General features: G+C 55.8%; 1 protein-coding gene across 2 annotated transcripts; it reads right to left on the reverse strand.

Moving 5' to 3' along the window:
• Positions 1–199: 199 nt before the first annotated feature.
• On the reverse strand, positions 200–27,358 carry FOXN1 (forkhead box N1). 2 transcript variants are annotated; one of them, XM_008582650.1, is made up of 9 exons: positions 27,174–27,358; positions 14,013–14,149; positions 13,147–13,611; positions 10,653–10,763; positions 8,713–8,843; positions 7,359–7,455; positions 3,681–3,888; positions 3,016–3,507; positions 913–1,232 (listed from the first exon to the last, which is right to left on the reverse strand). In XM_008582650.1, exons 2-9 carry the CDS (start codon positions 14,133–14,135, stop codon positions 913–915), a joined length of 1,947 nt encoding a protein of 648 aa, XP_008580872.1. In that variant the 5' UTR covers positions 14,136–14,149; positions 27,174–27,358. The 2 variants fall into 2 exon arrangements, with proteins under 2 accessions (XP_008580871.1, XP_008580872.1); XM_008582649.1 differs by lacking the exon at positions 27,174–27,358 and having other exon boundaries at positions 200–1,232; positions 14,013–14,157.

A 27,358-nucleotide genomic window follows, 5' to 3' on the forward strand; every position in this document is an offset into this window, starting at 1 on the left:
ATCGGGGACTGACTGTAGTACACTGGGACCTAAACTACATGAACTTTGCTCTAGAGAAGGAGTGAGATTGTGGTGACCTGGAGGGGGCCCTTCCTGTACACAGGACTGGGAGAAGAGGACACATTCAAGTTTCCAAGGGCAAGGGCTTATCCAGACACTTTGTGTCTGAATTGGGCTCAGTTTGGTCCCTGGGTGGACATTGCCTCTTCTGTGTGTCACCCTGGAAGAGGCCAGACAGAGTATATGCTGAGGACGGATACAGCCTGGCAGAGCGAGTACTGCTACGTAGCAGTCCCTGTGGGGGTCCACAGACAACTTGGGGAGGTGCTTTCTATCTCCTCCTCCTTGCTGGGCTGTTGGGGTGAAGATGGGAGAATAAATACAGTGGGCTTCTGGGAGAAAACATAACTGGAGGGGGCCAGGTCTGCAGAGTACGTGGATGTCAGAATGGAGTTCCGGGGAGATCTTCAGCCTGGCATGGGGGCGTGAGGGCCCTCTGCTCTCAGCTGCCCCAGAGACGAAGTCAGGCTCTTGGTGATGTAGTTTTGACTCTTCTGGGTATACAATGCGTAGCAGGGTGCACGTCCGAATGACCGTGTGTGACTGTGTGTGTGCAAGTGCTTAGGTGTGGGTGAGTGTGAGCTCAGGAGAGTGCATTTTCTTCTTGCCCGGACATTTGCTCTTCAGGGGCGCTGAGTGAGGAGCTGGACCACCAGGTGGCAGAAATGTGTGAGGGGCAGCATCCTGGGTGGTGTCTTCTATGCCCCCAGCTGCCAGCTAACAAACATGTTGGCTTAGTGGCATAGGGGACAGGTAGTGTTTTCCTTCCTTGACCTTTAAGGTGAGCCCAATGTGGGCGACCAGCTGGGACTTCCAGACCAGGCAAAGGCTGGAGCTGATGCTGGGCATAGCTTATGCCAGGGCCATGGGCTTGGAGCTGGGACTGAGGTACACAGAGGGGCCGGTGGGGGCGGTTGGGGGCGTGGGCTCCAGCTCCATGAAGGCCGAGTAGAGGGTGGTGAGGTGCAGGTCACCCAGTGCCCCGGAGCCCCCACTGCCTGGTGGTGCCAAATCGCCTGTCCCACTGCCTGTCTCTGCCAGACAGGGCCCAGGGGGGAAGCAGTGAGATGGTGGCGGGGGTGGCAGCATCGAAGATGATGTTGGGGACGAGGTCACCAGAACCAGGGGGTCGAGGGCCAAGCTGTCATCCTTCAGCTGTTCCCACAGGTTTCCTATTTGGGAGAGTAGGGAGAGAGGAGAACAGGTGTCATTGGGAGGCACCAGAGGAGCCTTTTCTGCTTCTACCATGAGGCTCTCACACATTGCAGAGAGCAGGATGGGGTGACATTGACTGGGAACAGACCCTAGCACTAGCCATGTCACTGCAGATAGTTGCTGAACCTCTCTGAGCCTCAAATTCTTCTTGCCATGTAGCACAGTCTGAAAGTCACAGATACAGAGGACCTCTGCGGCTCTTTTTTGGTGGGGGACACTGGGGAGACTCAAGGGTTTGAAAATGGCCTATTGGGAGGGTTGATGTAAATGCTGTGCACTCAGGGGTTAGCCTAGGGGAAATTCCAGGAACTTGGCTTCTGCCCAGGCTTCCAAGGAAAGAGGATCTGCAGCCCAGACCAAGGATCTTCCCACAGTGCACTGCTGGTCCTGATGCAGTGGACGGGCATGGCTCCCCGGGCCTCCTCCACTGCTAGGCCCAGGGGACAGAGCAGAGCCAGGAAGCTCACCTGACTCTGGGGAGCAAACAATGGTGCCACCTGATCCCTCTCAGTGTCGTGTGACCTGCATCATGGCAGGCCAGGGCCTGGGGCTCCTGCTCTGGGTATCAGAGCTGCAGGGTCTGGAGAAAGAAGGCCTGACTAAACCCTGGACTGAACTTGGCTGTGTGGGTTCTAATCCTAACTCTCCCTCTTTAGAAAGTGACCTTGAAGGGCCGGCCCGTGGCTCACTCGGGAGAGTGTGGTGCTGATAACACCAAGGCCATGGGTTCGGATCCCATATAGGGATGGCCGGTTCGCTCACTGGGTGAGCGTGGTGCTGACAACACCAAGTCAAGGGTTAAGATCCCCTTACCGGTCATCTTTAAAAATAAAAAAAAAAGAAAGTGACCTTGAATAAGTTACTTAACCTCTGTGCACATCTGTGAAATGGGTTTAATAATCTCTAGCATGATGCCTGATGTTTAGTAGGGGCTCAAGTCAATGTTTATTGCATCTCACATGTCTATAGCTTCCTCTGAGGCTATTAGGGCTCTGCTCCCCACTTCTGGACTGGGGTGAGGATTTATGTGCACTTTTCTAATATTAGCTTCCCAAGACCTGGGCCATCTCCCTGTCAGACTGGGAGCTCTCTGAGGGTAGGCTGCCTCCACCTACTTGTAGATGTCCCCTACCCCAGTGCACACAGAGGGTCTTAGGTCTGGATTAGCATTCCCTTCCAAACTTCTAGTGGCTGGTTCCAGGGTCCAAGGGTGCACTGGAGTTTAGATGGGAAGGGGTGGGCTTGAACCCATGCAGAGATGGAACAGACAAGAAGGAGTGGAATGGACAGAACCTCTTCCTAGACTTCCATCCCCAGATCTCTCCAGAACTTGCCCAGCTCAGGCCTTACACTCCTCCAGGGGGAGGGTCTCTCTAGACAAAAACAGCAAATGACTCTGGGAATGTTCAGACTACCAGTCACTCACAACTGAGTATGGAATAGAACATGGAGCCCTTTCCAGCCTACCCAATGCTGACAGTGGTTTGATGATGGGGTCAGTTGAAGCATGTTTGGGGGCACCAGGCAGAGGGAGATGGGGGCATGGACATTACTCTTTGCCCTGTACTCTGGATGGCAGGGAGTGAGTGGGAAGCTTGATGCCCTCTGCTCTCTGCTTCAGTTGACCAGAAACCCAGCAGCTAGCAGGCTGCAGCCTGGAGACTTGGAGAGGATGAGCCATGTGGCCAGGTTCACCTCTCAAGTCCTGTCCTGCCTCCCCTTTCCCACCCCCCAGCTCACCCTGGAAGTCGAAGTCAGTGAGAGAGGGGTTGATGGCATCCAGGTCGGTACCAAGGTCTCCGTCTGGCAGTAGGGTGTCATGCACGGTCCTGGCTGGGGAAGGCTCAGCCAGCAGCTTGGCACTGTGGCTGGGTGGGGTGTGGGCAGGCAGAGGTGAGTCCTGAGGGGTGCCTGGCTGGGCCCGCAGCTCGAGGTGCCCATCCGGCTGCGGGAACAACGGCTGTGGGGGTCCAGGAGGGGCCAGGCCCGGTGAGAGGTGTGGGTATGTCTGCCCATAGCAGGAGGGTGCATGCCCCCCCAGTAGGTCCTGCAGGGGGTTCTTGCCAGGAATGGGGCCCGGAGCTGGGTGAAGTGAGTGCAGAGGCTGGGAGAGCCCAGCTGGGGGTGCCAGGGGCCGGATGGGGCCTGAGCCTGCCAGCCCAGGGGCTGGACAGCCCATCAACGGAGAGCCCAACTTCTCCCTCTTGTCTCCAATGAGGCTGTCCAGCTCTTCTGAAAAGGCCCAAGAGAGAAGGAGCACCGTGAGACCTCCCTCATCCATGGCCTTCCCCAGCCCTTCCCAGCCTTGGATCCTGCACTCAGGCCCTTACCTCCCTCCTCAATTCTGTTTCCTTTTTGGCTCCTGGGTACCCTGGACCCTCCCTTACACGCCCGGCCAGCCTCACCTGGCTTGGCCATGCTTTTGCGCACAGCAATGGGGTCTTTCCTCTTCCACTTCTGCAGCTCCTCCTGCATCTTGTCGATCTTGGCTGGATTGAGGGCCCACAGGCAGCCCTTGCGAGAGGAACTGCCTGATTTGTTCTCCACCTTCTCGAAGCACTTGTTGAGAGATAGGTTGTGGCGGACAGAATTCTTCCAGCCATCAGGCGCTGTCTGCCGGAGCGGAGCAAGGCAAGAATTCAGGCCGGGTTAGGCAGCCAGAGCTGGCTCTGGATCTGGGCTCTAGAGCACTCCTTTGTTTTCCCCATGGGCACAGAACTGCTGCCCACTCTGGGGCTCATTGTCCACCTCAACACCCAGGATACGCTCAGTACCCTTCGATGGCGGGGAAGGGGTGAGCGGGAACCTGGATCACAAATTATTTTCACCTAAAATCTGCCTTCATCCCATCCCCATCCCTGGCACGCCCCTTCAGAGGACTGTTGAGGGCTGGGGGGTGCTTCAGAGGCTTCCTGGCCCATGCCTTCATCTGAAGTGGGACCACTCCCCACTGGTCTTCAGGTCTGTGCTGGGCCCCTCTGTGGAAAGGGAACTCACTACCCCGAGGTCTCCTGTGCCAGCGTTGGAGAGGGAATTAGGAGGAGGCTATGGAATGCTCCTCTCCGGGGTCTGCCTCATCCCCTTCGGGCAAGTTTGGGAGAAAAGAAAGACGGGTGAGGGTGGTGCGTGTTTGGGTGTGTGCACATGTTGCACACGTGTTTGTGCATATCTGGGTTTTGGTGTTTGGGGGGAGCAGTGTGTATGAGCACGTGCTTAGGTCCCTGCATGTGTCTCCCTGGTATGTGCAGTATCTCCTGGGTATGGGCCTGTGCATTCCTCTGAGTTGAGGATGTACGTGTCCCTGGGGATGGCTGTGTGTGAGAAAGTCTCTCTGGGTATGTGTGTGGGTGTCCATGATTGTATGAGTGTGTGGGTGTGAGTGTTTGCATGAGTGTGCCCAGGGGGCGTGCCCTGGTGGGGAGGCCAGCCCTCAGGCAGGGGGTACTCGTGCCAACAGAATAAACACCCATTAGGAGGCCTGGTCATGCCACTAGTGCAGTAATTGTGCCCAGGGAGGGTTGTAAAAACCATTAGGCTGACTCAGTTGGGTGAGAGGCGGTGGCGGGGGTGCCTGTGGTACCCTCAACCCCCACTTCCAGCTCTGTTCCAGGCTCTGTGACAGCCCTGAGCCCAGCGGGCGCTGTCTGTGGGTTTAGTACCTGCTCTGGCTGGTGGGGCTCTTTTGCCCTCATCCCCTGGCCCCTCTCCCTATCAGCCTGAAGTTTCTGCTTAATGAGGGGCAGCCACACCCTCCTCCCCAGCTCACTTGCCCCAGGGAGCAGCCACTCTGAATCACTCCCAGCAGAACCAGGCCCTGATGCCAGCATCATTGCAAGTTGCTGGCAGGAGCTGCTGGAACCTTTCTTAGGGGCAGCTGGCCTGGGGCAGGGGGCTAGCTGAGATGACCCCAAGGCTCCCAGGGTCACTGAGGAGGATTCTTGAGCCACCAGGCCAGCCAACTGGGGATTCATCTTTGACTCCCACAACAGTCTTCAGTAGGAGTCAAGGCTATGTCTCCCCGTGGACAGAGTTAATGGGTACTGGGGCCTTTTATGGCCCCATAAATCTTTGACTTTGGGATGTCAGGGCAGCCCCCACCCCAGCCACTTCCTGTTTGGAAGAGGGATGGTCAGCACTAATAATTATGTCCAGTGGCTGGACACTTCCCCAGTCCCACATCCCTGACTCATGGGCTACAGGACGCCCACATCAGCTGCCTTGAGCATGAATGCTGCCCACCCCAGGGTCCACTCTGTCCTTGCTCAGAAAAATGACCTTCAAGTGGGGAGTGAAAGATGGAGGGGGCAGGGGATTGCTGAACTAATTCCTTAGGTGGGTACCAGGGGAACTGAACTGTCAAGAGTTGGAAGAAATCCACGTGCCAATTGGTCCAACCTGACCATTTTACAGATTGGGAAACTGAGGTCCAGAGAACATAGGGCCTAGTCCTAGATCACACAAAGGGGCAGTGACAGAGCCCAGACTACAACTCTGTCCCCTAGCTGAGGGCCCTGCCCAGGTCACCCCATAAGGCCCGCCTCGCCATCTGGGGCCCTCCCATCCTCACAGATGTTTTCTCTCTGAAGTCAAATGTAAACTCGGAAGTGAGGAGTGATGCAACTGGCCAAGAACAACAACTAGAACCAGAGGAGAAAAGCTGTTGGACCTCTTCACTCTTCAGCCCCATAAAACAGGGATTACACGGCTCCCAGGAAAAATAATTAAGCCAGGAAGATGAGATGCAGGGAAGCACTGGGGGCCAGGCTGGGAGCTGGCAGGGAGGGAGGGCTGAGGAGTGGGGCAGGGCCCCTGTGTCCCTTTCTCTGGCCTGGCCCCTTGAAGTCCTGGAAGACCCTCCAAAAGCTCTAGTGGGTAGCAAGAGCCCAGCCCCCTGACCTGCCGGGGAATGGGGCAGCCCTGGATACAGGCTTTGAAGTGTCTTGAATCCAGAGACAACTCTCCTGTCTCCTCCTCTCCCTTCTCTGATGGATCCACATACTTTTCCATCCCCAGCCAGACCACTCTGGCTATCTTGCTCCCTCCCCATCTGATGGCAGCTCAGCAAGTACAAACTTGTTAGAACATCAGCCTCAAATTATCCATAGACAGGACAACTGGTTACGTGGTGGGGGCAGGAATCACCCACTGGCAGGTGGAGCTGAGTTCTGGATTACCTGGACCTCAGCTCCCCGCACTACCACCCCCGCCTGGGTAGCAGATGACATTGTATCCACAAGGGTGCAGGTCTTGGGGAAGGCAGGCCTCACACAAGCTCTGGTCTCTCCTGCAACCACCCCAGGAGAAGGGGTCTGTGCTGGAGGGCCTGGGAGAAATGCAGCGAGGGGAGGTGTGTGGTATATGAAGCCAAACAGCTTGACCCAGCAACTGATCCCACCTGCTGTGCGACCTTGGGTAGATGAACCACCCCCTCTGATGTGCCCATTTGGGGAGAAAGGTACTCATCCTGCCTCTAGGGAGGGAGTTGGGTTGAGCCCCCCGGAAACCCCTTCTGTGGATGACAGGAACTAGATCCTCTCAAGGGGTGGGGGACAGTCAGGTGAGCCAGCCAATTCCCTGGGACACTCAAAGACCGGGAAGCCCACACCCCACTTTCTGGCAGAACTGCAGCTGAGCCTGCCGCCCACAGAGACAGATCCTAATCTCACCCTGGCAGGCAACGGGTTCTTTGGCCCCAGCATCCCATGTCACCTTAGCTGACCAGCTCCTACTCAAATTCCTCTAGCCCCACAGCATCCTGGGGTCTCCCTTCCTCCCCAAGTTTCTCTCCCCGCTCGGGGTTGGCGGGTACTCCCTGAAGCCTATCAGGACTGGCACATCCACCTTCCTCCTGCAGAAGGTCTGACTCCAGCCTGCTGTGTGACCTTGGGTGAGAAGTGTGAGCTCCCTCTTCCCCACGTGGAGCCCCTTGTTTGGGAACTCTGTCCTTCTGAGGTGGAGACAAGGGAAAGCATGTGTGGGGCGAACCCTCTCTTGGCTGTCTAACTCCTCTTCACCACCAGGCCTAGTCCTCCGGCTCTGCAGAGGCCTGGCTTGGGGGTGGTGGGGACGGACCTTGGGCTCACCTTGAAGTAAGGAAAGTGTTCCGTCATAAAATTGTAGATCTCGCTGACAGGAAGGCTCCCAGTTTTACTGTTCTTGAGGGCCATGAAGATGAGGATGCTGAGGAAAGAGAAAACTCCTGAGAGTCTGAGTCTCTGACCAGTCCCTGAGCCCACCCAGAGCCGCCTAGCCCTGGAGAGACTCTGTGAGGTGGAGGTTGAAAAAGAGGGGCTGAAGTCAGGAATTACAGACACACAAGGATCTTGCAGAAGCTGAGAAACCCGGGCTGTCAGCCTGGCGTAGCCACTCGCTAGCCATATGGCCTTGGGTGAGTGCCTTAACCTCTCTGAGCCTCAGTTTCCTCAGCTTTGAAGTGAAGAAAGTAATAGCTACCTCAGAGTCGTGAGGATTCAGGATGAGGCCTAGCACATAAAAGGCACTCATGAAATGGAAGCTGTCATTACCAGTCAGTCCTCAGCCAACTGCTTGAGTGTTGGGTAGCAGGAAGGAACTAAGGTTTCTTGAGCCCCTACAATGTGCCAGGCATGGTACCTGCTTCTCTTACTTAATCCTTCCAACGTCTTGAGTTGCTGTCCCCCTGACCCCTCCTTTTTTGTAATCAGATGAATAAACAGAGGCTCAGAGAGATTAAGTAATTTGCCTGAGGTTTCACAGTGAGTAAATTCCGGAGCCTGGTCTTGAACCCAGTTCTGCTGGACTCCGAGGCCTGAGTGTGCTCCCTGCACTTGGTCCTGCCTTCCACGAACTCCCTCTGTGCCCCTGGCTGATGTCTATGTTCCTCTTCCTTCCCCTGAGCCCGTATTAACTGATGACCTGACCCCATGAGGGGCCTCGCATGCATTAAGTCAAGTGTCACTGTTGGTTGGATGAATGAAAGGACAAACGAAAGGGCTTCCCAACACGTGGGTACTGCTCGGCACCTGAGACCCAGACCCAGAGAAGTCCCACCAGATCTGGAAGATGGTGGATAACTGAGTTACATCTGCAGCCCTTATCCCTCATTTATTTCCGTAGAGCTTTGAGGTGGAGCTTCTCTTTGTATCTGGGGGTAGCGAGGAAGGCAATGTGCATCCCCCCTAAACTCTCAGTCCCAGGCCCCAGGCCCCAGGAAGTTAGACCTCAGCAGGCAACTGCCTAGTTGAGCCACAGACATGACTTCCCAGAGTTAGACAAAAGATCAGAGGTGATCCAGTCTATCCCCCTGCCCCCATGCAGGAATCCTCTCTCCAAAATCCTCTGGAAGCCCATTGAGTGTGACTTCCACCCCCTGCCACTACCCTTATACCCCGAGGATTCCATGCCTCAGTTTCCCCGGGGGCCCTCTCACCCCTCTTCCTTCCACCCCATGAAATGTACCTGTAGGAGTAAATAGGCTTTGGGAAGAGAGGCTGGTGCCCGTCGGTGCTGGCCTGGGGTGCAATCCGCTGGTACTGATAGTGTGAGGAGCCCAGGTAGGGTACAGGGTAGCTGCCACCACCTGGGGAGTACTGTGGAGGTCAAAGGGGGCAGAGTGATTGCCTTGGTAACCAGCCTTTTTAAGGGAGGCTTTCCCTCCCTTTATTTATATGCATCCAGAGAAGGAGCTGAGACCGGATTCTTTTCTCCCTGGTCATGGGCTCCACCACCACAGGGAAGAGCTATTGGAGGCGGGTGGCCAAGGGTGTGGACATCTGAGGGCCTGTGAGGAGAGTCACATTCCAGAACTCGGGATCTGAGGCCTCCAAGTCCCTTTCTCCTGCTTCTTCCTCTCAGCTCTTTAGGTGCTCTTGTTGCCATGGTGATGAGATGGCACCTGGCTGGGCTGGAGAGTACAGGGGCAGCCCTCAGCCTCTGCACCCTTCCAGTTAGGTGCTCCAGGCCTCCTTTGCATCTCCTGGAATGGCTGGGCCGGAAGTGGGATGTCCAGCCTGGGCGTTTGCTGGGCACTGCCACCTTTTACAAGTTTCAGTGGCTCTTTGGAAGGGCTGGTCATGGTAGTGGGCAGGTGGGGGTAGGAGGTGGTTTTACGGCAAAGGGAGTGGCTGCGGTGCCAGGGGTGGTGTTTTATGGCGACAGGGGGGTAGTAGACTCTGACTCCCCCAGCTGCTTCAGGCTGAAGTGCTCTTTCCAGGTCACCCGAGAGACACTCAGTGCCTGAGTCACCCTTTCTTCAGGCTCCATAAAGCCCTGGGTGCGGCCATCTTGTTCCAGGAGGGGGTACAGACTGCAGAGGGCATCAAAGCAGGGCCAGGCATGGTGAGGCCATTTCAGGTCTGGTGGCCCCTGCTTATGAGGCCTGCTATGGCTTAGTCCCTGATAGGGCAGGCTGCCTCAGGGACATCCCCTACCCTGGGTAAGACAGTGAGCCTCAGGATAGCTTTGGCCACTCCAGCCAGGCCCCTCGCAGCACAGAGGACATCTCCTCATGCGTTCCCTTTGCTTCCTGCTGTCTCTTCCTTTCCCCCGCAAGGCAGGCAGTGTGACCACCCCCTCCCCTGCCTACTTCCCTGGCTTGGCCAAGATCAGGGCCAATGCCAAAGAGCTGGGAGTAGAACCTGCTCCACAGGCAGGGCCTGTCTCAGTGCCAGGCTGCAGGTGGATGGAGCTGGGCGCTGGGCAGCCACTTGCTCTGTCTTGCCCGGTGACTCCTGGGAGCTGCCTGGTTGCTCTGGGGCTCTTTTCTTTCTCTTTTTAAAAACCTCCATCCCATGCCAGTGTGGGGCAATTCCTTGGCGTCCTGTACATTTGGGAGGAGCTGAAGCTGGGCAGTGGGGTGGGGAAGGAGGAAAGAGCCAAAGATGATGGGGATGTGGCGCCTTCCAGGTGGGAAGTACCCCTAACCCCACACCTGATGCCCACCCTCTCTAGGCTAAGGGAAAGTTTGAGGCCAAGGTCACATGGCAAGGTGGTGGCTGACCTGGAACGAAGCCCATTGTTCCCTGCCCTGCTGGCTTGTGTGTCACAATACACACTCCTTTTCTCTCTGCTCCTGTCTGTCTAGTGTAGCTCTCATCCTCCCTCTCTTTTTGGTGCACATCATGGCCCTGCCTCAATCTTCGCCTCACTTTCCTGTTTGAGACCTCTCAGGCCCTGCCAGGGGCTCAGGTAAGCCCCGTCCAACCCTACAGAAAGGGAGTTGCTTCCCTCCCCATGACCACTGCCCCCTGCCCTGGATGGCCCAGCCTGAGGCTCAGGGCCCTGCTGCCCTCACCTGCCCATCTAGGTGTGCATGTGCACTTACACACACACCCACACACAACACACCCACGTAATATCATGAGACCCCAGGGAAGCATGCCCACCCATCCCGGACCCACCTGGTGGAAGGGGGGCTGGGAGGGGCAGTACATGTGCTGCAAGGGCGGCTGGTAGCAGTACATCCCAGGACCACTCTCCAAAGTTGGGGGCTTGACCTTGACCTCTGACCCCTGCTGGAAGAGAAAGCAGATGGCCAGGTTGGGCTTTTTTTTCCCCCTTCTTTCCAGTATCCAGAACCTCACACAAAAGCAACCCCTACTCTGTCTCCCCCAGAACTCATGCCTGGAGAATAAACAGAGAACAGACAAGGGCAGGGATTTTCCCAAAGGAACTCAGCAAGTTAGTGGTGGAACTGAGTCTGGAACCGACAGCACCCCTATCCCCCACCTCACTGCAGGTGAGCTGTCCAGAGAAGTGGAGGAGGCTTGTCACTGAGGCTGGGGGCACAAGGGTACAGTGCCTGACCCCATTCACGAAGCCTGGCTTGTGGCATGCTTGCTGGTTCAGAGGTCCCAGCCTCTCAGAGCAGGTCTGCAAAGGATGCCCGGAAAAGGCCACAGCACCAGAATTCCCACTTAGGAGCCATGGTAAAGGGAGCACTGGAACTGGCCAGATAGGTTGGTTCAGCTGTGGCCCCCAGGTCCCTGCTGTTTCCTCTCCTGCAAAGCCCCAGGAAGCTCCAGCAAGCTCTGTGGATGGGGCTGGTGAGTCCTCTCTGCTCTATCTCCTGCCATCTCCAACTCAGAATGTTTGCTCCCTGCTCCAGGGAGATGGCTCAGTTGCTGGTGTGCGTGAGCCCTACGTACTGTCTCACTCTAGCAGCAGAGAACCTGCTGCTACTGTGGTGCCGGTGGCCACACTCTGGCTTCCCACCGGTTGTGAGCCCCACGCGGAGTCCCAGGGCCCAGCACAGAGCTCTGCCTTGAGTAGGAACAGAAGCGGTGTGCAGTTAGGTTCTGGAAGGTAGGCAAGCCTTTCTTGGGGTTACCAGGGGCCTTAGGAAATCAGCATCTGAGCCCAGAGGGGCAAATCAGTTGTGACCTCTTTCATTGTGTGCCCTGAGGTTGCTGATGCCGAGATTGCCATAATCATAGAATCTCAGGCCTGGAAGGGTCAAGAGCACTTGTGTTCAACCCCTTCATTTGAAAGATGATGGGGCTGAGCCCAAAGAGGGGAAGTGATGTGCCCAAGGTCACATTGCTAGTCAACTAGTTAGCCGTGGGGCTCTGGGTCTGAGCTCTTCTCCATTACGCAGGCGGAAACGTGTGGACTAAATCTCATCCTCATCACTGACAGACTGGGGGGCACCTTGGGCAAGTCACTTGGCCTCAATAAGCTTCAGTTTCCTCATCTGCAAAATAAGGATTGTGGGAACTCTCTAGAGGGTTGCTGTGAGGACTAAATGGTGCACTGGAAAGAAAACACCTGGCAGAATGACCAGGAGCTGGTACTGCGTGGACAGCTGGGGCAGTAGCTGATATGATGGTGCCCTCACTGGGGGCTACTATCAGGTTCAAGGGGCCTGGGAAGAAGCTGTCAAAGGGCTCCCAACACAGAATAAGGTCTTGGCCATACCTGGTAGGTGCCCAATTGCCTTTGAAACAGGGCTTTGGTGGGAGTAGCTTGGAGCTGGAATGGGGGCTTGTTTGAAGGCAAGAAGTGAGGTGGGCTGGTGGGCTTCTGGAGTAGGCACAACCCAGGCCGAGCCCACTCAGTCACTGTCTCGGGGACCTCCAAACCAAGCTCCTTTAATTTTCTCTTCCAAAGCAATGATCCTATGAGGCAGGTACTGTTAAGCTTTTTCTTTTTTGGCTGCTGGCCAGTACAGAGATCTGAACCCTTCACCTTGGACTTATCAACACCACGTTCTAACCAACTGAGCTAACTAGTCAGCCCATGTTAACCTTTTTCGATGAGGCTTAGAGAGGTTAAGTGACTTGCCCAAGATTACACAGCTTGGGAGGATGGCTGTGGAAAGACATATTGACCTTTCAAGGTGCTTTCAAGGTATTGCTATGAATATACATAGGACAAATGGTAGGGCTGGAGAAGGCCCCTTGAGAAGACTTAAATCCTCTCAACTTTGTACACCGATGCTGGGGAGGGGAAAATTGTGCTCTGTGGCTCCTCCCTAAACCCTTTCTCTTGGCCTCTGGAATGTGTTTTTCTTCTCACATTTGCATATGGGCGTGTAAGTCTGGCTGGGGATTCTTGACACTTAGACAAACAGAGGGAAGTCACACTGGAATCCTGACTCAGGAGCCTCTGGGAAGCTGCCAGCTTCCTTAGCTTGACCTGCCTCCCCCACCTTGTCCCCTCCATGCTGGGCCAGGCCGGCTTACCCCCCATGCCTCTTCCCCCAGCTGACCTGGAGGCTCAGCTTGAAGCCAAGAGGCCCCAACTCTCTGAGCCTGCTGCTTCCTTGGAGCACACTGATCTTGAGTGGCAAGGTCTGAAAGGGGCAGGTCTGGAGTTTGATCTCAGAGGACTCTTTCTAGGCTGCCAGGGACAAGGATGGGGGAGGTGGGATGCCTACTGGCCACTGGTACTCACCAGGACTTGGGGGCTGTGCTCCTGGCTGGCATATGGGAGCCCATTGCACCAGGCCTCCGCCGAGAAGCCAGGCAGGAAGGCCTCGGCCTCCCCCACATCCACGGGGATCTCCTCGAAGGCCTCCAGAGCCCCCGGGGTCTTAAAGGAGTGTCCATCGAGGGCCAGGGCGGTCTGAGCCTCCGGGAAGACGTCCTCATGGAAATGCCGCTTGTACGGGTGGAAAGGCACGTGGCTGCCCTTGAGGAAGCGCCCAGAGCTGTTTGCTGGGCCCTCCTCAAAGCCAAAGCCGGGATACTTGTCTGAGGATGAGAGCCGGAAGGGGCCCGGGCCGGGGCCAGCTGGGCAGTGTCCCTGGACTTGCTCAGGGCCTGGTGATGCAATGCTGGGGCTGTGTGGGGGCAGTGAGGGTGCCCTCTCTGGAGGGCCATCGGGCACGAATGACGAGCAGCTGAAGCCGGCATGCGTCTGGGAGGACAGAGGGTGGAGAGCGTGTGAATGGAGGCTGGACCAGGCCTGGGGACCTGCCAGGACCCTACCTTGTGAGGGGAGCCCCCAAATGATGGAGAAGACATAGCCTGCCCTTGGGAGCCCCGATCTGAGGAGGGCACACTGCCCCTAAACCTGGGGTACCCCAAGTCTGATGAGGCTCCACGGCCCTGCCCTGGGAAAGTCCCAGACTGAAGGGATGAGCAGAGGCCCGTATCTGAACACTTCTGGATCTCAGGGTCATTGAGGACCTGTTTGCTGGTGGAAGTGACAAGACAGACCCTGGGAGGTCCCTGGGGGGAGGGAGTGACTGGTCCACCTGTTGCCTGTGCAGCCCTCAGGCCTTGGCCTAAGCCCAGGCCTAGGTGCCAGGTACTTACGTTCTGTGGGGCAGGAGAGCCTGGGAGGCCCGGTGCCTGCATGAGGTCCCCCTGGGGCTCGCCCTCCAGTCTGGCAGGGCCCGGCAGCGTGACGTCAGACTGCAGCGGGAGTAGCGACACCATCACCCAGTCCTGGCCTTGAAGAAAGCCGGCTGCGATAAGAGTGAGGACCAGTGTCCAGGGGTGACCAATCCCAGGTCCACCACCTCTATTCCCACCCCATCCCTGAGCTGGACCCTGCCTCCAGCCAGCCATCTGATGAGAGAGAGAGAGAGAGAAACAGAAGGAAACATAAAATGAGAATAACAGACAGAGTAAGAAAGCAGAGAGAGATGACACTGGTAGAGAGGGCAAACTGAGCAGGTAGGAGCCTGCAGAGGAGGGGGCTTGGCTGTTCTGCAGCTGCAGAGGACTGAACCAGCAAGACCCTGCCTCTGTCTTCTCAAGATGGTCTCCTGTTCTACAACAAAGGGTCAGTATCGGGGCAGGTCCTGAATGGAGGGGGATCTGGAGGGTGCGTTAGGTCCAGGCCTAGGGTGGGAGCAACCCCCACGATATAGGTGACCCAGTCCTCAGCAGAGGCTGGGTCTGTGGTGCTACTTCAGGCCCTTAGCTTAGCTGGCATGACACTGTGTGCAAACGGGAACTCAAGGGGTCCTGGTTGCCGGGTGGTCCGTGAGCCTGGAAGGCACCGGGGATGTCACCAGCCCACTGCAGAACGCCCGGCAGGGCTCTTTTCACCTATGGCCTCCCAACTCTATCTCATACCTGTGACTTTGTGTAGGCCACTTCCTCTTTCTGAGCTTCAGTTTTCTCATGAAAAACTAGGGGCTTGAACCAAGTGATATCTGAGGGCTTTTCTGCACAGACCAAGAATTACAGGTAAACCCTGTCCCCAGCACAGTGGAGTGGTCAAGAGGACTCAGGGCTCAATGTCAGGCTCAGCCCTTCTTTACCAGCTGTGTCAGCAAAGCTCTTTGCACTTCAGCATCATCATCTGCCACAGGGGGAGTGACAGGATCCACCTCATAGAGATGTTGCGAGTACCAGGTGCAATCATGCATAGAAAGCATTTAGCATAGTGCCCAGCGCATAGTGAGTGCTCAAGAAATGTCAGCCTTCACTGCTGATACTGTTAGAATGGCTCTGTTATCCGCAGCTCTTTGCCTTCCTTCACCCCCTGCAAAGGGCAGTTCCTTTTGTATTTACTTCTCTTTGCACAAGTGGTCTCTCATAAAAGCTCCCATTTGCTGAGGGTCTGCTCTGGGCTGGCCTCTGTGTAAATGACTTGCATGAGTTTCTCATTGGTTTATCAGGACAAATCTGATACCACAGGTAGCATGATGTCTTTTTTTTTTTTTAAAGATGACTGGTAAGGGGAACTTAACCCTTGACTTGGTGTTGTCAGCACCACGCTCACCCAGTGAGCAAACCGGCCATCCCTATATGGGATCCGAACCCGTGGCCTTGGTGTTATCAGCACCGCACTCTCCCAAGTGAGCCACGGGCCGGCCCTTTACCGGTCATCTTTTAAAAAAAAAAAAAAAAAAGAAAAGGGTGAGGTTTACCCTTACCCCTTCCACCCAGGAACCCCTCATTCCAGAGCAGGGTGGCTGTGCCCTTCCCAGGCCATGCTCTTCTGGGAGCTCTGGGAGGGAGAGAGGGCTTCACCGGCCCTCTGGTGCCCAGCCTGGGGTTGGCATATCTTTGCTAAATAAGACATCTTCTTCGTTTGAGGTGGTGGTGGGTGGGGTAATGTTGTCAAGGAGTCCCAATTTGCCCAAAGTCCCACAGGGGATCAGCGGTAGAGGGGGTTGGTAGCTGGGGGCCGGTAGGAGGCTCTCCCGCCCCTTCAAGAGTCCCCATCGCCCCTTCTCGATGTCCCGGCGCCTGCTCACTCGGCAATGCTAAATGTGGCGTGACGGGGGAAGCGCCGAGCTGGCCGTAACTGGACACCGCAATGGAGCAGGCATGGGGCCCAAGGTGCGGGGCAACCCATCTCTGGTTCCGCATGACCACCCGGGCCTGGCCCCTGCTCCCTGGACAGCTCCTCCTGGACAGCTCAGGCCTGCCTGCATACCTGGCTCTGGCCCAGACTGCTTTCCCGGGAGGTGGTGCAGTGGGCTTGGCGCCTTCCCAAGGCCAAGGCGTTCTCCAGCTCCTCCAGATGCAAGGCCAAGGTCCTTCCTCCCCCCAGATCTCTGGCTTTGTAACTCAGGGGTAGCTGGTCACTCCCTTCTCTGAGGCCGGGTAGCATGGTGGTTAAGAGCAAGGGTCTGGATTTGAACCGACCTGAGTTTGAGTCCCAGCTTTGTCACTTCCTGGCTGTGTGACTTTGAACAGACTGTGTTAACTCTGTATCTCACTTTCCTCATCTGATAAATGAGGTGCATGGACACATCTCACAGGACCATCATGAAGATTAAGTGAGAGGGTGTGTAAAGTAAGGAGCGGGCACATAGAAAATGCTCAGTGACACGTGCCATGCATCTGGCCTCAGTCTGCCAAATGTGGCTGGGCCCCAACCCCAGGCTCTACAGTCTCCCTGATGGTCTGGCTGCTTCAGACCTGGCACCCTACCCTTGCTGGCCCTCCTGTCTGCCTGGCCTTCACTCAGCCTGGCCTCAGGGGGATCACATCCCAGCCCTGCTCCTTTGCAGATGTGCACCTGAGGAAGCCTCCCTGAATCCCAGCTCCAGCCTGCACAGAAGGACTCCTGTAGCATCTGCCTTCCCTGATCCTTGCACTAGCCCCCCAGGACATTACCTATAGCCCTGGCTGAGTGTCTGCATGTCAGAGGCCTGGACTGAGGCCTTCAGTTCACAGCCATGACTTTCATATATTGGCTTGGCCAAACCACCACCCCACCTCCCCCAAGCCCCTGGGGACAGGATTAGAACCGGGGAAGTTATGCAGAGTTCACAGGCTTGCCCTTAATTTGCATTGAGGATGCAGAAGCCCCTGAGTGGTCCTCTGTCCAGGGTTTCCTCTGGGCCAGTTTTGTAAGTGATGACTCCTGATTTGGTGACCATGGTATCCCCTTGGTTGCCTCAGCTGAAGCTCTATTCTAGAAATGAGGCCTGGAGAAGAGGTTAAGTGACTTGCCTAACCACACAGCTCAGGAAAGAGGGGACCCTCAACCAACTGCATTCAGAGGCTGGGCAAAGGGCCTCTGACTGGTGTATATGGGGGGTTCCTGTCCAGCACAGGGAAGGGCTCACCGTGGGGATGGGGATGAGGCTGCTTTGGTCTGATCTCTAACTGGAGTAGCCGGCAGAGCCCCTGAAGCCAGATGATCTGGAGTCAGAATTAGGTTTGATCCCAGTAACTGTGGGACTTTTGTTGGGCAAGTTGCTTAACTTCCTTCGCTGGGCCTCAGTTTTCTCATCTATAAAATAGGGCTAATAATACATACCTCTCTGGAGTATTAAATGAAATATTGCTTGTAAATATCTTAAAGCATAGTATGTGCTCAATAAATGATAGCTATTATTAATAATTAGCAGTGGGACAGAGTTAAATTAAGGCATGAACTCTGGGGGTGGGGGCAGGGAGAGCAGAGGGAACTCCCCTCTTCTGTCCCTTCCTGCCTCCCACCTCTATCTCCCTGACATCTGTCTCCCCCATTGGCAGAGGCTAAACTTCTCTCTTCTCAACTCTCTGATGTCAGAGGTCATTTCAGCCAATGCCTAAAGAAACTCTCAGGGATTGGAGTGGGAAGGAAGGGGTGACTCTGTTGCTTTGGATCCCTCAGGGGGCCTCCCTGATGGCCCTAGCAGTGTCCTGGGACTGGCATCTGCATTCAGAAGGAATATTTCATTGAAATCTGACCTTCATCTTGCCTGTTTCAGTGTCGGGGGGCACGATGGCACGTGTGTGCAAATATCAGCGAACCAATGCAGGAGGTCCTATCAGCTCTGCTCCCTTCTCAGGTCCCAGGAGCTACCTTAGGTCACTCTCATGACCTGTCACTCACTATGGGCTCCCAAACCCACAACCTGCCCCTTCTTGGGTTGGAGGCCAGAGCCTTTTACAGTGGACTGTGCACTGGGTTCCCTTCGACTGTAAGGACGATCATCATCATCACAGCTCCACATCCACAGAGCCCTTTGCAGTTTGCTCTGCCCATTTGTATCTCATATGTCATTACGTCCTCCCTTTGCCCCAGAGGGCAGCGGGCAGTGGTGCACTGGAGCCAGCTGGTATGGCCTTGTGAGAGTCAGTCGTGCCCATCACCCAACTCCACGTCCAGTGAAATGGGCCCAAACTGGCCATGGCGGGTGTATTTACCCATGGAAATTAGCAAATACTACACATCAGAGCCCTATTGATTTATTTTTTCAGATCTGACTGGTGAACATATACCAGCACACCATTGGTAGGGGTGCAAATTTATCAACCCCATTTTTCAGGAGAGAAAATTGAGGCCCAAAGAGGAGAAATGACATGCCCAGGGCCACACAGCTAAGACTGTAAACCACATCTAATTCTCAGGCCTCGAGAGGCCTGGCCACACCCCCAGACACACACACTCCAGGGGTGTGACCCTGGCAAAACATCAGTTGAAGACCATTTTAGTATCTGGGCCTTCTGTCTACTCTCCGAGCTCTGAATTTCTCCTCTGCCTTTGGTGGTCCTTGGGGAGGGGGAGGGTAGGGGTGGGAATGGAGGAAGTAGACTTGATCTGCTCTGGAATCAGAAAGAAGGAAGTGGCCCTCTGACCTGAGCAAGGAGGATGATGAGTGAGAAATTTCCAGAGAGCCTGACGACAGGATCAACAATAATCAGTGTTGCATCCCTGCTCTGTGCCCTTCTCACAAACAGCCAGGCCTGTGCCCCCTCTACGCATCCACATCTCCCCAACTCTCAGACTCTTTTCCCACTCCTTAGGACTCAAGCAGAAGGGGCCTCTTGGGGGTGGTAGTCGGGGGACACCCTGTTTGCTGGTTGTATGACTTGGGACAAGTCACTTCCCCTCTTTGCACCTCAGTCCCCCTATGAGTGAAATGAGGCACTGGGACTGTTTGCATCTAAAGATGCTGAGGCTGGTCCTGTGGGGGCGTCTGTGGGCCCTCAGCTCTGCTGTGCCTTCTGGAGCGGCCTCCCTGAGGAAGTCCTCAAGGGGATCAGGAACAGCTGGGTGAGTTATTACACCCCAGGACACAGGCGCTGTAGTATCATCCCCATTTATAGATCAGGAAACTGAGGCTCCGAGAAGTTAACCTGACTTGCTCAAGTTCACTCAGCTAGTAAATGACACTTGCCAGGATTCAAACCCAGGCTTAAAAGTCAGTATGTTTAACCACCACGCTGCACAGCCCCACCTCAGGAACACCTCGCCTCCCTGCTGACACCTGGAGCATGGGTGGGGGGCACAGTTGGAGGTTTCCTTGGGAGGGTCTGTCCCTGCGTCTCCTGTGGTCAGCTGAGTCACAGAAGACAGGCGGGCATGGGGTACCGAGGGTCTTCGCTGGGCTCTCTCCACACTCCATGCCCCCTCCCACCCGGCTGCCTCCTGCCCGCCCTTTATGAGCGAGGTGGAGACGGCTCTGTTCCGCCTTAATGGTTTCTGTTGCTGGCTGCGGCAGCATGTTTTACGAGGGGTGGGGCCCGGGCCCAGTGCTCGCCTGTAGCCCCACCCGGGGCTCCGCCCGACAGGCTGCTGGGAGGGGTCCCCTGGAGCATCTTGGTAATTACCTAATGGGGGGTGGCAGGGAAGGGCCTGGGGGCTGTGCCTGAGGCTTGGGCACCCCAGGACACGCAGTGTCTGAGGGTGCCAAGAAGGAGGGATTTTAACTCCCTTCCTCCCACCAAGGTTGGGGGTTCTGACATCAAAATTCTGGCCTTTCCGGCTCTCAACCCTGCCTCAGTTTCAGGAGATGGGTCAGCTGCCCCTGCCTTGAGATCTGACTAAAGTGCTTTGAGAAGCAGGTAGGGACAGAAGGGTCAGGGGATGGAGAGGGAGGAAGAACAAAGGGCGAAAAGCAACCGGTCCCCCATGTGACGCTTTCCTCAAATGGGAGCCACTGATTCCTGCAGCTGACTCACTCTCATCCCCCAAGTCAGGTCTCTCCTGAAGCCACTTCAGTCATACCCCTGCCTCTTGACATAGGCTGGTCTTGGAGCATCACTCAGGATATCCATCCTGGAAAAGCACTGGAGCCACCTTCCCTTCCCTGGGCTGAGCTGGAAGTTCTTCCAGACATTTAACCTTAATTCTTCCTGTAATCTCAGTCCTCTTGCCCTGTCCTTCCTGCCATTCATCAAGGAATCTTCCAGAGGCTATTTAAGGCAATAGACTCATCCCTTCTCTAGGGAGGGTCCCTGCTTTGCTGCGGATGCCTGACTCCAACAGCTTCCCATTTTCCCGCTCTCCTTTGCCCAGTACGCCATCCTTTCCTCCATCCCTGGCCACCTCTGGGCAGCTTCCCATCTCTCCAGCCCCTCCCCAGCCCCTGCCACCCGGCCCTGGCCCCAAAGGAGCCAAATCCAAGCACTCACAGTGGGCTCTGGGCCATGGCCACCATCACGGCTTCGGGGAGTCATTCAGCCAGCAGCTCCCCAAGAGCCTCCATCGAGGTATAAATACTCCCGCATGCCTGGACCGGCCCCCTGCCTGAGGGCTGGGGCGGAGCTGCCTCCCCAGGCCAGGCAGGCAGGTCACATGCCCCATAAATGCCATAGGACCACAGGTTCTTCCTAGCAACCCTGGGGAGGCCAACTGGTGCCTGACCTCTCTGGATACATGGGAGGATGGGTGGATGGATGGATGGAAGGAAGGATGAATGGAGGATGGATGGATGGATGGGAGGATGGATGGGTGGATGGATGGATGGATGGATGGATGGATGGGAGGATGGATGGATGGGTGGATGTACAGGTGAACAGTTGGATGAATGGACAGAATGGATAGATGGAAATCTGAACAGATGGACAGATGGATAGATTGAAGATAGACGGATGGATGAATGTTCAGTAGGACAGGTGGAGAAATGTCTTTGACCTACCTGTGGATGCTTATTTTGTAGATGGGAAGGAAAAGATGTTTAATTTCAAGGAAACAAGAAATGTTACCCCTCACAACTCCCTTCCATTCCTTTCTGAGACACACCCACTAGGGAGGGTCCCTTCTCTCCTCTGCTATGGCCACCTAGTCTGAGAGATCAGCTCTTCTGGATTCTCCCTACTCCTTAGATGCCTGTTTCCAGAGACCTCCTGCCTAAACACCACAGCCCCCAGGAATTTTTTGCTCTTACTCTTGGGTGTCATTCATGGTCTGCCTTTTCCTTCCTTCTGCCTACCTGCCTATTCCAGAGTCCGTGTTCTTAGGCTATGAGCCCGCCCCCAGCTCTTGCTCCCAGAAGCAAGGTCAGCTTGCCCTCCAACGTTGGGAGGGTGGAATTCTCAATTTCGTGAGCATGAAACCCTTGGATGCGCAGCTTAGGGAGAAAGCCTCCCTTCCCCTATCTTCCCCAGGGATTTTTGAAGGCATTACTGGGTCTGATGGTGAGAACAGGCCTGGAAAAGGACTTGGAGATAGATAAGGTGACCAGGAACTATTGGGGGCCTGACTGGAGAGCTGGGCTTCTGGGGGGTGGACACTTCTTGCCTGTTAAATTCTCCCAGGGGGCAATGTGCAGAAAGCAGTGACCAGAGGTCTTAGACACTGATTTCCAGGGAAGACAGTTCCCTCAAATCTTCAGCCTGCCCAGCTGTGGAAGGGGCCAACGGGTGGCTGATGAGGTGGGGCATGACGGAAGGACCAGGAGGCTTTCGCACAGATTATGAAACATCGCCTTCATCCTTCCTTTGATCTTCCTCCTGCCAAACTGGCTGAAGGCGGTGGAGGAATGGGCTGCAGGATGGGATGAAGTCGCTGGCCTCGAGCCCCCATTAGCTCTGGGCCCCTATGTCCCCGAAGTCCCACCCCCATAATGAAGTCACTCAAGGCAAGCCTGGTCAACCCGCCCCAGCCTCCTTTGGGCTGCATTGATTGGCCATAGCAGTGATTGGCAGCCGAGGATTTGATCTGTGAGACCAACAGGGATTGACGGAGCCTTGTTTCACCTTTTCGAATCTAGCCCTATCATCTCTGAAGCCTTCACCAAGTCCAGACCCCGGCTTCCCTACGAAGCCTCCCTTTTCCTTCACAGGGAGTCCTCCTGACCAAAGACCCCCAGGGGGTTCTCTCCCAGCTCTGCCGTCAGAGTGGGTGTCACGGGAGTGAACCTCATTTCCCCTCCTCCTTGCCCTACATATCTCACCTGGTTGTCCCAGAGTGTCAAAGTGACTGGAGGAAATTAAACCAGCACCATCTGGTCTAGTGCCCCGCTCTGCTGGGGTCCTGGGTCTGTGGGATTTCAGGAGAGGGATGGGGCTGAGTGAGATCTTTTCGCTGTTGACCATTGCGCTTCCCAGGGGTGCTCCCCGTGGAGGTTGTCAAGCAGGCTCATATCTGGCTTGTGGGTCCCCTCTGTGCCTGTCCACCTTACGGGGGGCATGAGATGGCCCAGGATCCCACCATCCCTTGGGCCAGAGGCCTCTCGTGCTTTGTACATATCATTATCAGTACTGTTCATTATTATGAATCTATTATTAGGGATATTAATTCTGCCACCACTACTAATAATACAGATTTAGTACAAGACAAATACATACTGGTATACCTCCTCCCCCAAAACCATCCAACACAGGAGTCAGAGAGGTGGTTATCTCTTTAGACTCACTAAACCTTAAGGTGAGAAGTACACTGGGAGGTCCTCCCACCCAAGCCCCTTACTACTAGACAGATGAGGAAACTGAAGCCTCACCAGCGGGAGGGATTGGTCCCTGCTACGCAGGTGCCTGCACACTGTTCCCCCCTCCAGGACTGTGTGAAGCCTGCTCTGAGCACCTAAGCATGCTCTGGGGGAAGCAGTGGCTCTAGTTCCCTGAGCCCATTCAGCTACTTGGTTCCAGCCCCCATCTTTCCTTTTGACCAGCCCCAGACCCTCCTGGGGTTGGCATTGCCATCCCAAAGAATTTTTTCTCCAAAACCCTTTCCACTTCAGGCAGATTGGACATGCTCATGGGAAGGCCCAGAGAGGCAGATGGAGCCAGGGACACCACCCACCACTGACAGTGAACACTGCTGTGGTCACTCCGGCTCTGTGTGGGGGAGGGGTCTTCTGATCATGATGATGTGTGTCCTAGTGCACATCCTATGCCTTCCAAGACTGATGGGCTGGTGCAGTCTGGGACACAGCTATGGAATTTACAAGTGTAGGTGGGACCTCCAACTGTCTCCGGGTGATCCGGTTCCAGTGACACACCCCATTCTGTGTGCGTGTGTGTGTGTGTGTCTGTGTGTGTTGGTGCCCAGGCCGGCTGTTGTTTGTCAGAAGCAGAAGTTTCAGGCTAGGGGAGACCTGAAGGCCCTGGAGGGTACATGAGGGCAGAGCTTGAAGTTGACTATCCGTGCATCCTCCCATGAGCATGGGATGGAGGGTTAGGGTCAGACCTCCCAGAGGGCTCTCTGTTGCATCCCGGGGAAGGGGGTCTTGAGGGCTGCCCACCTCCTGGAGCTTCCAGAGTAGCTGTGAGAGCATGGGTTCCCTTTTCTCTGTGACTCACAACTGGCTCTCGAGTTAAGTTCCCTGAGAGATCACGATTCAGCTAATTCTCTCCCCGGCCCCATTAATCTGAGCTGACTAAGCAAGAGCCACAGGCAGGGTAGAGACCTGGGGATGCTCATGACGGCCGCAGTCATTCCCAAACCAGCCGGCAGGCCTCCTTGCTTCAGCTCTGTCCATCCCCCTTCCTTGGCCTGGCTGTGCCTAATTGCATCAGTTGCACTCCCAGCCCTCCAAGAAATGTTGCCACCACTTCCCTTTGGGGTCCTCTGAGCATGTCTCTCCATCCCCCGTTCACCTGCCACACACTGCAGTGTAGAGGTCCGTCTGGACATCAGACTTCAACTTGTCATGTGACACTCGAACTCATTTTGACTTTTGGACCAGCATCCAGCCTTTAAGGCCCAGATAGGATCAGGAAGCCAAGGGCTTTTCCAGGGATAATCCTATCCAATCCACTTTGTTCCAGTAGCACAGCTCTGGGCTTTTCCTCAACACTCAGAGAACATGGAGGACATACCAAGACCTGGAAGGGGCACTGGGAAGGGTGTTGGACTCCAAGGGGATCTGTGACATAGGGGGACATCCATCCTGGGGAGGTGGGGATGGTGTGGGATGGGGATATGGGGTTAGGAATGAGGAGGTGGGGCAGAGGAGATGAGGCAGGGAGGGAAGAGGAGGGTCGGGGCGTGGAGATGGAGGTAAAGCTGGGGATGCGGTGAGGAGGTGGATAGGAAGGGGTTGAGCTGGGATTGAAGATGGGAATGGGGATAGGGTTGGGATGAGAAAGGAGACAGGAATGGGGTGGAAGCATTAGGGATGAGGTTAGGGTTGAGTTGGAGATGGGTGCAGAGCTACAGGAAAGGGGAGGGGGTGGGGATGGATGAGCTGGAAAGACCCAATTTATTCAGGGGCCATTTGATTAATGCTTCTGGGATGCACTCTCCCAGAGGTCATCTTGTCCTTCCCCTGCTCCTGGGCATGTTGCCAGCCCAGCCTCACCTATCCCAGATCAATGGTTGCCTCTCCACTCAGGAAACCACCTCCTGTGGTCACATGGTCCAGTTAAACTCAAATTTAAAATGCTGAAAATCTCTCTGAAGTCCATTAAGCTCTCCTGCTGCAGAAGCCAATCTTGGCTTGCTGAACTCTCCCCTGCAGGCCTCAGCAGGGGTGGTGGGCTGTGACTCTGAGGGACCTCTATCCCCTCCATCCCTCTGTTGTGGGGTTGTGGGGCAGGCAGAAGTGGCCCCCAACCTCATTAGAGTATGTAGCTGAGGAGAATAATAGAGGAGCAGCGGGTTGGGGCCTTTCGATCCCTTCCTGCACACAAGCTCCCAGGACATTTCAGTGTGACTTAGGAACACTCTCTGACTATGTGCATGGGCCCTGTCCAGGCAGTGGGGGTTCTGCTGGTCCTTGAAGACCAGCTGTCAACTCAAGACGGAAGGAGGGAGGTTAGACATCAGGAAGGACTTCCTGGCTGGGAAGGATGGAGCGCCCAAGGGAAGTGGTGCTGTGTTGCTTTCTTAGAGGGCAGATGGGACCTCCCATGGGGGCTAAAGGAAGACTTTCCCTGAGGCAAAGATGGCACATGACAGAAGCCATGTGTCACCAGTGGGCTTTTCCCCTTGTCTTTAATTTCCCGAGCCTTCTCCCTTCTCATGATGAATGACGGACGAAGGCTGTTGGTGCCTGCTTAATCCTCCCAGGGAAGTGTGAGGTCGGTGTGTGTATGAGACGAAGATGGGGAGCAGGGAGGGGTCCCAAGCCCCCTAATCTGTCTTTTGCTTTCCCAGGACCTGCTGGTCCAGAGGATTCTGGGGCTCCCTAAGCCCCTGGGAAATAAAGTCCTCTGAGAACTCCCTGGCATTCCCGGGAGAACAGGTTCCTGGCTCTGGGAGGTGAATGAGGCGCCGGGCCTGGGGGGGCAGCATGCCTCAGCAGGCCCTGGAGCAGGGAGCTGAGCTCTGCAGGGCTGCACGAGCGGGGCTGGGCGGAGAACTGGGAGGACATGCACCTCTCCCCGTGGCACCTTCGCCCCTGAGGATCCCCAAACCTGGGGAAACCCCCGCCCCCTCTGTCCCTTCCCAAGACCCAGCCCATCTCTGTCCCTGCCTGGCCCACCCTGGGCCCCTCGCAGAGCCACAAGAGAAAGGGGCCAGGGCAGGAGGTGCTGCCCCCTCCTCCATCAGTTAGGGATGCCCTTCTACTGCCTGTGTCCCATGGGTCAGGGAATGAGCAAGATGGTAAAAAGGTCCGACGGGGACAGGACTAGAGTGCAATGCCACCCTCCCCACCTCACCCACTGATCAGCCCAGAGGAACATCAGTGGGGGAAAGAGAAGCTATGGGGCAAGTAGAGCTGGACCCTGAAGCAGTAGAGACTTCAGAGAGACTTCAGGAAGGACTTCACTGCGAGGGAACTGATCGAATTTCCTCCTTCAGGAATTAGGAAAACTAGGTGGGGCAGCCTTGCCTGGCGTGGGCAATGACTGGCATAGAGGCGGGGATGGCAGTGGGTGAGATGACTTCGCAGAAGTCTTTTCCCGCTGACCAGCTGTGCCTCGCCACAGGCACATCCAAACATATCCCCCTGCACCTGTAGGTGCAGAGAGAAGAGGCAAACATGCCCACTTGTTAGAGTCTATTCTTAATCCAACATGCTTCTTTGGACATTTAGGGAGGGCCTGGGGGACTCCACGGGGAATGCCAGAACCTTACCTGATCAGGTAGGGGATGGGGAGGAGTCATGGGAGCTGGAGGGGGCTTCCTGCTGCTCCAGCAATTTCCCTAAGAGCCTTTACTCCCCAGACCCCTAATTCTGGGCTCCAGGGGTCCAAGGGCTCCCTGCCCATCCCAGATCTGCTAGGCAGGCCTTTTTGCCTCAGGGGTCTTGAGGGAGAGAAATGTCCCCAGACCTCAAGGGGGACACTGCCTCAAGCTCAGCATCAGCTCCTGGCCACAGCACCTGTTGGCACCTGTCTACTTCTTCACCAGGTGCACCATCTCCTTTCTGCAACCCAGGCCTCCCCACAGGCCTCGGGCATCTAGACCTCAGCCCAGGCTGCCCAGAGATGTTGAGCGATTCCTTGATCCACGCACATCCTGGACGCCACCCAGCCCTTGGAGCGGGGCTCTCCACCCAGAGAAGCCATTAGGTTGGGGATCTGCCTCCCTGTCTTTCAGCTCTAGTTTTCTAGTTCTAGCACTTCTGCGTCCTTATGTTCTCCCAGCACAGGGTGGGTAAGCACACCCCCTCCAACACAGAGAGACATACACACAAAATCCAACACCGCACAGCGGAATGAAGACCCACAGTACAGCAAGGATTGAACAGGGACAAGAGGGAGGGGCATGGAGGAGGGGGTCCCCTTAGCCTCCAGGCACTCACCCCAGTCCTCAGTCTCCCGTGAGCTGCAGTGAGAAGCTGCGGAGCACCCAGGCACTCCAGTTACTCCTGAGGCCCGTTAAAAAGGCAAACCCCCTCCCCATGCCCTGGCCCATCCCTGCTGGCCTCCACGGCTGACTTGGGCCAGGTCTCCTCTTACCTGCTCAGTGAAGCAGGTCGGCGTGGGGGCCTGGGTCTGGGGGGCCAGGAGCTCCGTCCGTCTGTCAGTCCGTCAGCTCGACTGTCCCGGGTCTGTGCTGACATCAGGTGAGGGGAGGCAGCTGCTGGGTGAGCCAATAATTATGATATCAGCTTCCCCTTGCCCCGAGGGGCTGCTGCCAAAAC

The sequence above is a fragment of the Galeopterus variegatus genome, unplaced genomic scaffold (genome assembly GCF_000696425.1).
Source record: "Galeopterus variegatus unplaced genomic scaffold, G_variegatus-3.0.2 Scaffold2683, whole genome shotgun sequence".
Classification (NCBI taxonomy): domain Eukaryota; kingdom Metazoa; phylum Chordata; class Mammalia; order Dermoptera; family Cynocephalidae; genus Galeopterus; species Galeopterus variegatus.